Source organism: Neolamprologus multifasciatus, chromosome 8 (assembly GCF_963576455.1).
Source record: "Neolamprologus multifasciatus chromosome 8, fNeoMul1.2, whole genome shotgun sequence".
Taxonomy (NCBI): Eukaryota; Metazoa; Chordata; class Actinopteri; order Cichliformes; family Cichlidae; genus Neolamprologus; species Neolamprologus multifasciatus.
The window spans coordinates 3,506,136-3,520,346 of NC_140446.1; the positions used below are offsets into that span (position 1 = coordinate 3,506,136).

At 42.0% G+C, this 14,211-nt stretch overlaps 3 protein-coding genes across 3 annotated transcripts; 2 read left to right on the forward strand and 1 right to left on the reverse strand.

The window, feature by feature from the left end:
• The first annotated feature begins 2,350 nt into the window (after positions 1-2,350).
• LOC146512219 (uncharacterized) lies at positions 2,351-4,388 on the forward strand. Its single transcript, XM_085170536.1, has 3 exons — positions 2,351-2,486; positions 2,695-2,819; positions 3,816-4,388. The coding sequence occupies exons 2-3, from the start codon at positions 2,716-2,718 to the stop codon at positions 4,240-4,242; spliced, it is 531 nt and encodes a 176-aa protein (XP_085026662.1). The 5' UTR covers positions 2,351-2,486; positions 2,695-2,715; the 3' UTR covers positions 4,243-4,388.
• Positions 4,389-6,019: 1,631 nt separating this feature from the next.
• Positions 6,020-13,452, reverse strand: LOC146512220 (endonuclease domain-containing 1 protein-like). The gene is made up of 2 exons (XM_085170529.1): positions 12,270-13,452; positions 6,020-9,796 (listed from the first exon to the last, which is right to left on the reverse strand). Exons 1-2 carry the CDS (start codon positions 12,591-12,593, stop codon positions 9,161-9,163), a joined length of 960 nt encoding a protein of 319 aa, XP_085026655.1. The 5' UTR covers positions 12,594-13,452; the 3' UTR covers positions 6,020-9,160.
• LOC146512221 (DELTA-actitoxin-Afr1e-like) lies at positions 6,062-6,918 on the forward strand. The gene is made up of 2 exons (XM_085170535.1): positions 6,062-6,176; positions 6,341-6,918. Exons 1-2 carry the CDS (start codon positions 6,073-6,075, stop codon positions 6,789-6,791), a joined length of 555 nt encoding a protein of 184 aa, XP_085026661.1. The 5' UTR covers positions 6,062-6,072; the 3' UTR covers positions 6,792-6,918.
• Positions 13,453-14,211: the final 759 nt, after the last annotated feature.

Sequence of the window (14,211 nt, forward strand, 5' to 3'; positions counted from 1 at the left end):
CATTCATGCGAAGCATATGTTAGCTAGGGATGCTAATAGCACTTTGGCTAAGGCGTCATCCAGCTTGCGACAAACCACTCACAGAGCATCGGGAACTCAGTAAGTCTACCTCGGACATATTGATTGACACAATGCCAAATGGATTGCAACAAACTGCAGACCTATTGCTGAGAACATGTACTTTACTTAGCTTTGGTTCCTCGTCTCAAGGACTTGAAGTGCTGGCCACCTGACGTGGACCTTGTGTAAATTACCATAACGTAATAGACTTCTAGTCGCCTAAACCGCCTAAACCAAGACCAAGACCAAGACAAGACCAGAGGGTATTGAAACCAAGACAAGACCAAGACCAAAACAGACCATGTCAAGACCAAGACAAAGTCGAGACGAGACCGAGACCGAGACCGAAACAAAAAAGTCTTTAAACTGCAGCCAGGTGCTGCTTCGTTTACGGGTGTCAGGCATATTTATGTGTTTTTGTCTACTGTCTCACTCATTTACTGAGTGACTCACTTGGATCCGAGACCAAGACCAAAGTCCGTTGAGACCAAGACAAGACCAAGACCACGTAAAAGTGGCCTCGAGACATCCAAATCTACTACGTAAACAGAGCGAACATGAGAGCACCCGACTGCAGACGTCAATAATGCAGCGTAATGGAGTAATCTCTCGATCTTAAAGTTATAAACTGCCTCCGCAACCCAGTTAAAATACAAAAAAACCTATTCAACAAAAATAGTGATGCTACCAGTTGGCATCACTAGTTAGCCCCCGAGCTAAGATCCTGTAGGACTTCAAGTAGCTCAGCCTTTTTTTGTTCAGCCGAGCCTCTCTGTTGCTGAGTGGACCAGCCCGTGTCAGTCACCTCTTTCACATGTCACTCACTCATTCGGTGATGTACTGCGGTCTCATAAGGAAACTCAGCTTTTTGATTAAAAGTTTTTCCTTGTTCCCGAATACAAATATTTTTTGAAGTATTTGTTCGAAATAAGTATTCGTAACGATCCATCGCCTGGATCAACAAGGTCCGCGTCAGGTTGCCTGATGAGAAGTGGGCTACTAGAACAAGAAGGCTTCGGTGGGCAAGTAACCCTGGCAGTTACATGAATAGGATGAGGGACCTATGGAATCTTTGATACCCAACATCCACATTGACGGTGAAACAACTAGTAGCTCAGTGTTCCAACATTCAAAAGAAGGGATTGCTCTCACAGCTGGAGATTGACGAGGTACAACACAAATGTTATGGCAAGGGGGAGCCAGGACAAACATCTATGAATACATCAAGAAGAGGGCCCCAACTGACTGGGTGGGTTGTAAGATTGTAGCAGGTGGGGCATACATGGAACACCATAACCAAGTGGCTGGCCCCGAGCTAAGATCCTGTGGGACTTCCAGATACAGATGGACAAAATGGTGATGGCTAACCAACCTGACATAGTGGTGGTAGACTAACAGAAGGAGACGGCCGTAGTGATAAATGTAGCGGTTCTGAATGACAGCAACACTATAAAGAAGGAACACAAGAAGCTCAAGAAATACCAAGGGCTCAGAGAAGAGCTCGAGAAGATGTGGTGAAGGTAACGGTGGTCCCAGTAGTAACTGGAGCACTAGGTGCAGTGACTCCCAAGCTAGGCAAGTGACTCCAACAGATCCCAGGAACAACATAGGATATCTCTGTCCAGAAGAGCGCAGTCCTAGGGACAGCTAAGATACTGTGCAGGACCCTCAAGCTCCCAGGCCTCTGGTAGAGGAGCTTGAAGGATAGACTGCCCACAAGGGTGGGCGGGGAACTTTTTTTTACCATTTCTTATTGGTCACTTTGTGCTCCATTTCTATTTGGTTCTCATTGTTTTGCACTTCTTATTTGTACTTTTGCATGTTTATGCAGTAATTCTGCTTTTGTATTGTCATTCTGCAATTATTTGTTGGGTCACAGCAATCTGTAATCCCTCTTTGTGTTTTTAGTCATAATACGTGTCTGAATGTGAACTGCTGGGCTGATGGACTGGTAACTTTTCTGCTTTCTCACTTCCAGTTTTTGCATGTTGGGACAGGCTGCAGATTCAAACATCAAGGACAAATATTTAAACATCCAGACCTTTAAAAAAGGGCGTGTTGAATTAATTCGTGTCCATGAATCATGAAACTGTTGCAAGAATGTTAAATCTCCTGTGAAGAGACAGACTGTGGAAAAAAAACAAAGAAAAGCAGAATTTCATGTCAGCTGCAAAGATGGACCGGTTTGGGTGGTTTAAGGATCGTGAGGTTTTGGGTGCAACTCTTTACTCGTTACCAGACTCTCAGGTATGTGTGAAGTGATCGCATACTGTTTGATTAAAAGCACAGTAAAGGCACGCCCACTTAACTGAAGCTCGTGTGTTAGGTGTGACAGAGAGGGCGTGGCTTTAAACTCATCTCCAAATCGAAGTCCGACCTGTTTTCAGAGGACTCTCTGCCATCCTGTGTGTGTCACCTAACGCGAAGTAAGTGCTCATTTCTGCAGGTGTTTTTGTCAGTTTGTGAAATTAGTGAATACAGATATTTAATAGGGACTTTTTGGCTATATATAATGTTTCGTGTTTACCTTCATCTTCAGATCATATTCCAGTGTTTATTTCAGCAGGACAGCTAAAACATTTCATGACAGAGCTTTGCTGCACTTTGCACGGCTCACACCTGTTTCTCTTGTAGCCGTTACCAGCAGTCGCCACCATGGCTGAGAATGCAGAGGCCCACTCCACCACTCTTACCACCAATCGCAACTGCACCATGGAAATCACCAACATCACCACCGCCTACTGCCTCGTCAACCCAAAGTAACAGAGCCCAAACTATTTCTCTTTTACTCCAGCATAAAGTATTTGATTTCTTTGTTTATGTAAGAGAGCATTTATTGTTTGCAGTTAAACAAAAAAAGACATTTATCTTTTAAAACCTCAATTTCAATGCCCGTGTGATGCAACATTATCAAACGTCAGACAAAAAGACCCGTCTATCACTCTTTAACACAAGTTATTTCTGCCGCCATCATTTGTTACTTTGTATCCTTGTGGTTTCTTGTGTCTGCGTACGGAGCCCCACAGGGGACATGGGAGGAAAAAAAATTAAGACGGACTTTTGCGAGATCTCGCAAAAACTTTTGCGAGATCTCGCAAAAGTTTTAGCCGCATTCTTCGGAGGCTGCCAACTCGAAGCCGACCGGGAGGTCGAGGCACGATGTGCCGGGAAAGCGGTGTTCCTCCCGGCTGTAGTAGGTCTCGACTTCCCGTTAGCTTCGAGCTAGTGGGTGTCAGATCTCCGAAAACGTTGGAGCACTTTTGCAAATATGTGATGTCTTGTAAAACGAGCAGGTATCTGACGTTTACACAACTACATTCACGCCTGAAAAAAACGCAAAACTAACTCGGGATCTCGCAAAAGTTTTGCAAGATCCTGAGTTTGTTTTGCGACTTTTGCGACTTTTGCAAAAGATCTTTTGCAAAAGGACTTTTGCGAGATCTCGCAAAAGTTTTGCGAGATCTCGCAAAAGTCCGTCTTAATTTTTTTTTCCATGTCCCCTGCGGGGCTCCGTATCTGCGTTTTAATTGTAACCAATATTTTTTACTGATGTGTAAAAAATGGCCAGAATGATATTTGCATGTCCTTTGATATTTAAACATTAGTCCTGTTGAGTCTGTAGTTGATGAGCTTGCACCACCTCCAGCAGCGCCAGAGTTAAATGTCTGATGGCATCAACAGTCAGGAGGATATTGCACAGTTGACTGTTTTTACATCGAGGTGCATTAATAAACCTTTGCCCTCCTTCCTTTCAGGGTTCACATGGAAAGTGGCTTCGCCCACAGCCCTCCGCAGCCCACCGTGCGCACCACTAAGACAGAAGTGTGCTCTTTCACCAAGGATGACAACACAGCATCAGGTGCTGCGGGTGTGCTGACCTACGACCTGTTTGACATGCGCAACCGCCGCTGCGATGGCATTGTGGCCATCATGTTCTCCGTGCCGTTCGACTACAACTTCTACAAGAACTGGCTCGGCGTGGGCGTCCTTGATAAATCGAGAGCTGTCGACAGTAAGTTGTTCAACTACATGTACAACGAGAAGAACTGCAGCGACTTTGTCCGCTACGAGGCCAAAGGCTCAGGGCTGGTGTTCAGAGGCAAGACGGTGGATGTGAGGGCATGTATGTCCGATGAGGGCAAAGCTATTGTTAAACTGGAGCTGTATGACAGGATGGGCTAAAGAGTCCGGTTGTATTAGGTGTGAGAATAAAATGTTCGCAAACAAATGTGTCGAGTGTATTTGCTGATATTCCTGAAAACCAAAGTGCAAGTTGTCATCCTTGTGATTTAGAGGTGCTTTAAACAAATAAAAAACAATTCAACGGAGTTGTTGTCCTCTGTGTTTCTTTGTTCAATCGAAAAATAAATTGTTGGACGTGACTTCAAATGTTTGCATGCAAAAGTGAATAAAAATGTAGCTAATCATCCCAGCCTGTGACTTGTCCCGCTATTTTCCAGTTATTTACTGTGGAATTTCTTCTAAAGTTAGGGTTTAAGTTCACTGCTGACAACACTTCCTGCTTACTAATGGTACGACGAAACAAAAGAGTATAAAACTGCAAAAAATACTATAAGTATTTTAAAAATAATGAGTGTTTTAAAAGAGAGGAAAAGGGAGTTGGGATCATCATTAGTTCTTTCTCAAATTGTAGTCTTTACTTTTATCTTACTATCTAACTTATTATCTCATCCTTAAGATGTTGTTTTCACTGAGCCATCGTTATGAAGCTAATATAAAAGTTTTCAAATGATATAGTATTGAATAAGTGTCCTAACCTCCCCAAAAGTATTAAGGATGCATGCTTTATTCTAGAGCAGCGGTCCCCAACCCCCGGGCCTCCGTGAGTCGTTTGGTACCAGGCCGCGAGAGTTGAGGCTCAGGTGTGAAATGTATAGTTTTCAGGGTTTTATCGGTTTTCAGCGTTATTTTGTTATCGTTTTTATTGTTAACTCAGTTTTCCTGGGTCTTTTCACGTGCGTTATGAATAAATTTTCTTTTTTTCGGTACCGGTACTAGTTTTATTTTGTTGTATTTATCCGTGACACCTTAAAGGCCGGTCCGTGAAAATATTGTCGGGCATAAACCGGTCTGTGGCGCAAAAAAGGTTGGAGACCGCTGTTCTAGAGCATCCTAATCTCTAATCTAAACACTATTTCCCTGTAAAATCATCAGGTGTTCATCTCTGACATGCTGCTCCTGTGATCTGCTCTGCACAGTCACACAAATACAGACCAACATTACCCTGCTGTGGTATTTTGTTTTGTCATTGCATGTAATTTTATTGAGTTATTTAATATATCTTTTTAATAAGTTATGTTTAATGTTTAGTACCTATTGCCACATCTTTTCTTATCTTGACAAGGATGAATAACTCTTCCTGTTCTTCCAATGGGATTACACAGTACTATTAGGAGTGCAGGGTCTATTATAACGTATTATAACCTATTATAACCTATTATAACCTTATAATTTACGTTTAAAGTTAATTTTCTTGTTGGTTTGGCGAATAGGTTATTCATCAACCTTTCAACAGACGTGTTTCAAACTGTCTAAGCCCTCTGCCGAGACCAAGCATGTTTATTTAAAGAAAAGGTGTAGCGCAGAAAAATCCCACAAAGCTCAACAAACCAGTTCGTAGTTTCACAAATTGACAGCAGTGTGAGAACAAAAAGACTACAGTTATCCTGTGCTGTTGTTGTTAGCTACACCCTTTGCTTTACGCCTCTGCAGACATGCGATGGGAAGTGACCTGGGAGCTGGATGCATGCTTATGGGTGGAGACACCTTTGGGTGCAACGCATTCCCCGACGAGACTCATGTAACTGCTGAACTCAGTGTCTCAAATCTGTCCGAGCACGAGTCAGCTACGTACCAGTGATCCCGACAGGTAAGACGCTTCATTCCTGCTCAGTTGTTTGATTTGCATTTTTATTTCAATTGGTTAAACTCATTCACAGATCTGCAGTTTACACTTCTGTTCTGTCTGTCACAGCCTTTACAAGCCACACCATGAGTGAATCTGCAGAAGCTTTGGCTGCCGCTGTCGAAAGCCGAAGGAACGTCACCATAGAGATCACCAACCTCACCAACAACTACTGCCTGATTGACCCTAAGTATGTCCAAAATAAATGCACGTTTGCTCACTTTGTCTGTACAGATTAAAGTTAGAATATGCTTCAGGTGCAGCTTGACAAATATCCAGTTAGGAAAATTCTTTTTCAAATTTTGCCTCCTGCTTTCATTTTTTCCTCACTTTTGCTGGTGTTAAAAATTAAAGGATTTTCCTGGACAGTGGCAGCTGCCGCAGCCCCCCACAACCGACTGTACGTCCACAAAAGACTGAAGTGTGCAACTTCGGCAAGGGCAAAGCCAAAGCCACCGGGGCAGTGGGCGTGCTGACCTACGACCTGTTCAAGAAGGAGCTCAACAGAGCCGATGAGACACTCGCTATAATGTTCTCTGTGCCATATGACTATAACATGTACAAGAACTGGTTCGCCTTGGGAATCTACAAGAAGGGCAAAGAGTGCAATGAGAGCCTGTTCAAAGAGATGTATTACAACAAAGAGCAGGTGGGATTCTTGCGGGCGGAGGCCAAAGGCTCCGACCTCACCTTTGAGGGCGGGAGCCTGGACATCAAGGGTACCATGTCCCCCCTGGGCAGGGCCATCATGAAGGTGGAGATCTGGGACAAGCTTTTCACTCCTCACATGCAGCAATCTTACTGAGTTGTTGATTCATGTTTGTCAGATTAAACCTGCTTGAAACACCACCGTGTAGCCAACTGTACACCTGTGCTACTGTATTACCTGTAAATGCAATAAATTCTTACTAGTCTGATGTGATAAAACACAAGCGTCAGTGATCATTTGACATGAAATACACACAACGACAAACCAGTTGGGTTTAACTTGTGGAGCAGGTGACTGAGTGTTACTCATTACTTTGATTGGGGCATGAAGTAGAAACAAAACCAGCAGGTTTGGCAAGTAATTCATTACAGTTACTCGAGTACTGTGTTGGAATATAATTTTAAGAGTCGAGCTTTACATTTTTAATCATCTGTGGAATTTTACAACATTTTGATTCAGACAGTGGAAGCTGATTTAGGACACGAACACTGCAGCAATGAAAATCTTTTCTATATCGATTTATTATAGTTTCTGTCATTTGCAGGTGCTCATATTAACACATACTATGTGCTGTTAGATAAATCGGATATACTTTATCCACTTAAGCCCCACGCCTCTGGTACTGGGGGCAAAAAGGAGGAGATCACGTTTAATCGGCTATAACGCGGGTTGAGAAATATAAGTCCAGACATGTGTGGTATCCACAGAAACCTCAGAATCTCAGCTAAAATGTCATATAAACCATTTCTAGAACCACCAAACACACCGAAAACAAGCCGTGATTAAACGAGCAGTTACGTAAATGCGCAGAAGTCCCTAAACAAACAAAACCGAACCAGAAAATCTTCAGACTTAGTGTAACCGGCTAAAGATGGGCTGGTTAGCTTCCAGACCTATCACTGACTCCACACACCAAGTTTCACCACGATCAGACCAAAATTCACTGAATGAGCCGCAAAAGAAGACCACAAAAACACACAGCGGCGCAAATGCGCTAAGACAGAAATTGGCTTACCATCCCGATTTTCTCCGTTATTTTCACAGGTAGCTGGTAGCCACGTGATTAACAGTAGTTGCCATGCCTACCTAGCAGCATCAGAGCAGTTTTCCGTCAACAACCTCCATTTTAGACCCACCTACAGACACGTGACTGAACAGACGCCACATGCAGTAAATTTGGGCCCACGTGGGTTTTGGCATCACAACGTCTGATTGGTTGGAGTGGTGAACGTGGCATCATCACTGTGAATCTATTGGCTCAAACATTAAAAAGAGGTGTCAATCACGCAAATTGACCAAAAGAAACCAAAGTTACAGCCCCTCGGAGTTTAAAGGGCCAGAGGCCAATCAAACGCTCTATGCGCACTGCAGAAAAGGGCTGTTACCATGTAAACGTGTGGTTAATTCTTCAAAAATATATTTAAAAAAAAGCATGTTTAGGCCTGTTAATAAAATTTATTAATTTCTGCTCTTTAATACCTAAAAAAATCAACTGGCATGGTGTCGAATTGTGTGCCAAAATTGGACATTTTTGTACAACGTCTGGATATTCATGTATTGACAGCACTGTAATTTTTCACTGTTTCACTTTAGAAACATAAATCTTTGCACAGATGATGTTTATATGTTGGTTACTGGATTTCTGGAACCAAATGTGATCTGAGGCATATTTTTAAAAGGGTTATATGCTAAAAATTAAAAAAAAAAAAATTAGGCGAGGATAAAATCTACTTACTTTTTCTGTGTTCCACTCTCAGTAACTTTGACACAGTAATATCTGCTTCAATATTTACACCTCTGATGAAATTTCCCAAGTGTTAGCTTTATTTTGATACCAAGATTGTAAGGACAGAGTTTGTAATTGCAGAGAAATAATCAATTAAATTTGGGCATTACATTTTCAAGCAGGAAGCTCAGAAACCCCCTTGGGGCTTAAGAGGTTATGCACCCAAAAGGGAAAATTAGGACATTCCAATTTCTCAATAGTAAAAAATAAAAGAAGAATATGTAGTAATATAGATGTTGCATGGAAGAGTTGGAGTCATTGCCACTTTTTCCCTTTGGGGCAAAGATATAGAAGTTATAGATCAGGTTATGAAACGTTTTCTTTGATACTTCAAGTATATTTGGCTAACAAAACATCTGCACTCTACTTTGGTAGGAATGTGCATTGTTGTTTAGTACCCGAGTAGTTCTTAAACCACTGATCATTATTAGTTATTAGTGAATCAGAATCAGAATATGAATTAGTTTGATACATATATACAACTTCAGCCGAAATGTGCAGCTACATGTATTGCACAAGGACACCACCTAGTGGTTTAAGGTGTTTTGTGCATACTTGAACTCTTGAACTACTTGAACAGCTCGTTGTGTATGAATCATTTCAGTAGTGGTCATTAATATTTGCACTTTGTGTTATTCTCCTCACAGAAATGTGTGTATAAACAACATTTATGTATCATTTATGTATTTTCTGATCGGTCTGATCCGGTGCACTGCTCATAAAACACACTAACAACAGTATTGAATCTGTCCTTCAAGTACATCTCGAGTGTTTCCAGGGACATTTTTCTCACATCATATCCCCTGAATTGTTTCTTAACCGTCTTATCAACAGGCACAATCTCCTCGCTGCTGTTGGGGTCGTTGCGTCCGATGCCCGCGTACGTGGGAAAGGCGTTGGTTAGCTCTTTTGGAAGACTTTGGTTGTACTTTGGACAGCAGTAGGCAGACCACATATACTCAGGCACCGCCACGCGGTGATTCTTGAGCCAGTGCTCGTCATTGCGGTAGGGGATGATGCCCGTCACGACGTAGGCATCTCCGAGACAGTAGGTTGCTAAGGTGTGATTCACACTGTTCTCCAGAAGTTCCCAAGGCCCATCATTGGAACCCTTCTTTTGGGGAACCACGTTGGTGAGGGTGAAGGTGGAAGAGCGGGTGTCGTGGCTCATGTGGTGGAGGCTGGGGTTCAAGTGTCCACGGGAGTAGGTGGAGTTGATGTAGTCCAGCTGCACTGCCTGGCTCTCCACGATGTTCTGATCCAGAGGGCCTGGGGGGAACTGTTCCATGTTGCCATCTCCCCCTGGGTAGGCTAACTGTTTATCAGGAAGAAACGGCGTTTTATTACAGACTTTACACTTCACTGATTTCACAAATGACTTTAAGCTGTTCGGCTAAAATGTTGTCGATACTCCTAAAGCTGCATTTGTACTATTATCAGCAATGCTTCAACGGAAGTACCAGGACTATGCTTTAAACTTAACCACCCGGTCATTACCAGTCCACCTACGGTTGAGAGGGATTTGTCCTAGCCTCATGCTAAATAAGCAAATATTCACAAAATAAAAGATGCTAAGTTATGAAGTTTATTTTGGCATTGCCACTCGATGCTGCCTTTAGTCCAAGACTATAAACATGTTTTCAGTGTGGCCTTCACTTATGTGTCACTTTTTTTACTCTGGGCTAGACAGGACATCAAGCAAGTGTTCTGTTAAAAATCCTTAAACTGACCAATCTGCAGAAATTAGCAGAAAGCTAAAGCTCCACAAGTTGATTCTGTTCATCTGGACGAAGTGTTTTCAGTGGGAGAAACGTTTCGTCACTCATCCAAGTGACTTCTTCAGTCTCAGCTGACTGCAGGTTTCCCCAATCTTATAAAAAGTACATGTGCATAATGACTGAAACCAGCCCACTGAAGAAACAATGGGCTGGGAGGTCCAGCCCATTGTTCCTCCCACTGAAAACGCAACATCCAGATGAACAGAATCAACTTTTGGAGATGCAGAATGCTAAGGGTTTTTGCGCAATGTCAGCTTCCTAATGAGAGAAACTACAGAAGCATTGCTTTATATTATTATCATTGCTGTATTTACTAAAGTAAGATCGTTTTTTTCTAGAAGCAGGTGTAAAAACTTATTTTACATATTTAGCTCCAATCGCTCCGTCTCATTGAGAAGTGCTCTTGCTAGTGCCCCCTGCTGTTTGTCCGGATAAACTGCAGCCCATTTCTGTACATTCAGAAGTGCGAAATGCAAAGCAGATCATCACACTGAAATCAAAAGTGGGGACATAAATTAGGCAAATAGAGTCTCAATTTCATTTCCGCCTTTGACTAATCAGAGGAGCAGGGGGGTTTCCGTTTAGGGTGGAGGAGTGGGGTATCTCCTGCTGCACATGTGGCGCTTATGTTTATCGTCCAAAGAACTTTCAGGCTTTTCGTCATTTTATTAGTTGGGATGAGAAATCTTAACACTTTTATTTATTCATTTCACACGGCCTTTAACAGGATGTCGTGGAAAGTTTTCTTGATATAAACAGTCAAAGGGTTACAACCACCACCCCCACTTCCTTACAGTCTCACATATTGAGCCAGTGTTGGATATTTTTGACATAGTCTGCATTATAAAAGCGAGAAAGTGTCCTACAAGAAATATGCGGCACAAAAAAAGAAAAAAAACCTGTTAACTGTACCGTTGAACAATATATGAAAATTTTGGAAGTAGCACAAAATTTGAGTTTCAAACACTTAAACACTTCAGTTTTTATTCATTTATTTCTCTTTATTCACGTTTTTAACATGGCCAGTCCTCAGTTTGCAGCACTGATAAAGGCAGGACCAATCAGGGTTTACCCTTGACACTGATCTCAGCCATGCCACAGAAAAGTGTCCTGTTAAAAATCCTTAAACTGACCAATCTGCAGAAATTAGCAGAAAGCTAAAGCTCCACAAGTTGATTCTGTTCATCTGGACGTAGCGTTTGCATAATGACTGAAACCAGCCCACTGAAGGAACAAGGAGAAAGGTCAATACTGCAAATGCTGACTGTTTGCATTAATTTGATTTATTTGTCAGTAAAAGTTTGACTTTTGGCCTTGACTTTACTACAAGTGAAAATAGGATTAGATAAGCGTACAAAGATCATCACATAACATAACAAAAACAAACTTCACAAGAGGAAGTTGGGAAAAGCAGCATTCAAATTAAATATTTGTTCTTCTACTTCTGCTCACTCCAACTCTACCAAACCATCACAGTCATTTTATTTTGCCTTCCCCATTTAACTCCTGTGTGACTCTTATATTTTGGGATTTTACAGTGGAACATACATTTTGTGTGTATTCCAGTAAATTTTATCAAATTTCTCCTTGTGGGACAATTAAAGGATTGAAGGATTTACCAAGTCGTCTTTTATCTCGTTCAAACATGCAGTGTCAAAAATATTGTATACCAGCCAGCGCTATAGTAATTATGTCAACAGTCAACTTCCTCCCATAAACCAAATTCCTCTTGCCGCACATGCTCGAAAATCACATGATTTTCGCTGGCATGTCAACACACTTGGAGCGGTTAACAGTTCTGAGACTTGTTTGCACGCAGAGCTGACACAGCACAAAGTCTAAGTTCTGCTTAAACTGGGTTTCTTTCTTTTAGTTTACTTTAGTTTTTGTGTTTTGTTTTTTACTTTGGCCTGTTTCCATTCCAGCTTCTATAATCACCATAGTGCATGCTATCTGTTACTTCGGTTGTTCTTTTTAATATAAATACACACGAATTATTCAAACTCTCACCTGTGGCTCAAACTTCCAGGATGCTGAGGGTCTCTTTCCCGCAGGTACTGTGTACAAGTAGGCGGAAAACCAGGGCGAGCGGCGCGGTCGGCTGTACAGGGTGGCGAACCGATACTTGTTGATAAAACGCTGGCAGATCGGCGTCCCTGCCAGACCCTTAGGGGGCCAAGACCTGTAAAAGAACTGCAGGCACGGAGTGAAGGTCCCGACATCCGCGGCGCACAGCGAGCAGCCTGCAGCAAAGAGCAGGGCGAGCAGAGCGCACAAACGAGGCATTTTACCGGTGGCGAAGCGCGTCTCTTTAACCTCCCAGAGCCTTTTCATACATTCACACAAAGACGCGATCCCCGGAATCCACTCATGGTTTTTCCCTTTAGATCAACACGTGACCTCCTTAAAGCAGAAACAGTTTCAGTGATAAAAAAAGAAGGAAATGGGATTACAGAATCTGTCCACCGTGTCAGCGCCATCTCAGTAAATTCCAGCTGATGTAGAACATCTGTTCAACCATGTCAGCGTTTATTTGTGACGTTGTTTTTAACCAGAAGTACAAAAAAAAAATAAAAAATCATAAAAGCGTAAATTAAAATAAGAACAGGAAACACCTCATTGCTGGACACAGGTAGAGAATAGTTTTAAGTGTGTCTGAGGTGGAGGTATGGGATGTTGGATTGGCACATAAAAAAAAATATTTTTAAGTCTCATTAGAGAAAAAATCGAGTAGAAACAACTGTTAAACCCGCGAACTTTACTTTGCAAAGAAGTCAACAACTCCTCAAGACAGCAAGTGATTGATGTGTAATGATCAGCTCTTCATAGTGATAAACGTAAATATTTTATGGAGTGAGCCCAGTCTGCAGCAGGGACTGCAGGTGTTAAAGAGCAGCTGTATTTGACCCCGTGGGAATCAAAATGGCTCTTGTCATGGCTGACTGAGCACCTTGGGCACTATTCTGTGAAAGTCTTAAAAGAAACCTTAAAAAGTTGGGCCAGGCTTACATTTCACTTTCAGCAACAGACAAGAGTGGATGGACACAGATTACCTTGACCTTATTAATGCTGTGAGCTGCTCAGTTATAAGATCATCCAACCAAATCTGCCAAGTTGCTAACTTTTCTGACTGCAGCCACTTACAGTAAACTGTGTTTTCTTTCCATTAGACTGTTAATAATCAATAACAGGCTATTAATAAGAACTTCAGCATTCACTGTCATATATAAAGTACAAATGAGGACAAAATTATAATAATAATAATAATAATAATGGATTGCATTTATATAGCGCTTTTCAAGGCACCCAAAGCGCTTTACAATGCCACTATTCATTCACTCTCACATTCACACACTGGTGGAGGCAGCTACAGTTGTAGCCACAGCTGTCCTGGGGCAGACTGACAGAAGCGAGGCTGCCATATCGCGCCATCGGCCCCTCTGGCCAACATCAGTAGGCGGTAGGTGAAATGTCTTGCCCAAGGACACAACGACCAGGACAGAGAGTACGGGGATCGAACCGGCAACCTTCTGGTTACAGATTATCAACCTTTCCAATGAAGACCTTCGTTAATTGATAAAATATTTTCCACACAGCACTTCTAAAAATACTAGTTTTCTTTCAAAAACTTAAATAATTTCTATTTATTTATACACAGTAACAGAATTATTTCAGAAAAACAAAAACTACCATGATCAATATAATCAGGCCTCGGGAGATTGAACCATGGCAAAAACCACTGCTGTTCAATGATGCGCTTTGACTTGGTAATGTTCAAACTCAGTCTGAGCGTTACCGAAAAATGTTCTCACAGAATAAAAAACCCACCAACGGTTTGAGCTTTATGCCAAAAACAAAAGACGTCAGTTTAGACTCAAGAAAAAGAATCGTTGACACCCACAAAGCAGAAAATGGATATATAAAATTATCTCAGTGTTTCCAAGTGTCAAGA

Excerpts from the sequence above, each read along its gene's own strand:
- LOC146512221 (XM_085170535.1), top strand. The coding sequence starts at position 6,073 with ATGAGTGAATCTGCAGAAGCTTTGGCTGCCGCTGTCGAAAGCCGAAGG. Across the intron at positions 6,177-6,340 it reads TACTGCCTGATTGACCCTAA|GATTTTCCTGGACAGTGGCA; the intron begins GTATGTCCAAAA and ends TAAAAATTAAAG.
- LOC146512219 (XM_085170536.1), top strand. The coding sequence starts at position 2,716 with ATGGCTGAGAATGCAGAGGCCCACTCCACCACTCTTACCACCAATCGC. Across the intron at positions 2,820-3,815 it reads TACTGCCTCGTCAACCCAAA|GGTTCACATGGAAAGTGGCT; the intron begins GTAACAGAGCCC and ends CCTTCCTTTCAG.
- LOC146512220 (XM_085170529.1), bottom strand. The coding sequence starts at position 12,593 with ATGAAAAGGCTCTGGGAGGTTAAAGAGACGCGCTTCGCCACCGGTAAA. Across the intron at positions 9,797-12,269 it reads CCTGGAAGTTTGAGCCACAG|TTAGCCTACCCAGGGGGAGA; the intron begins GTGAGAGTTTGA and ends CCTGATAAACAG.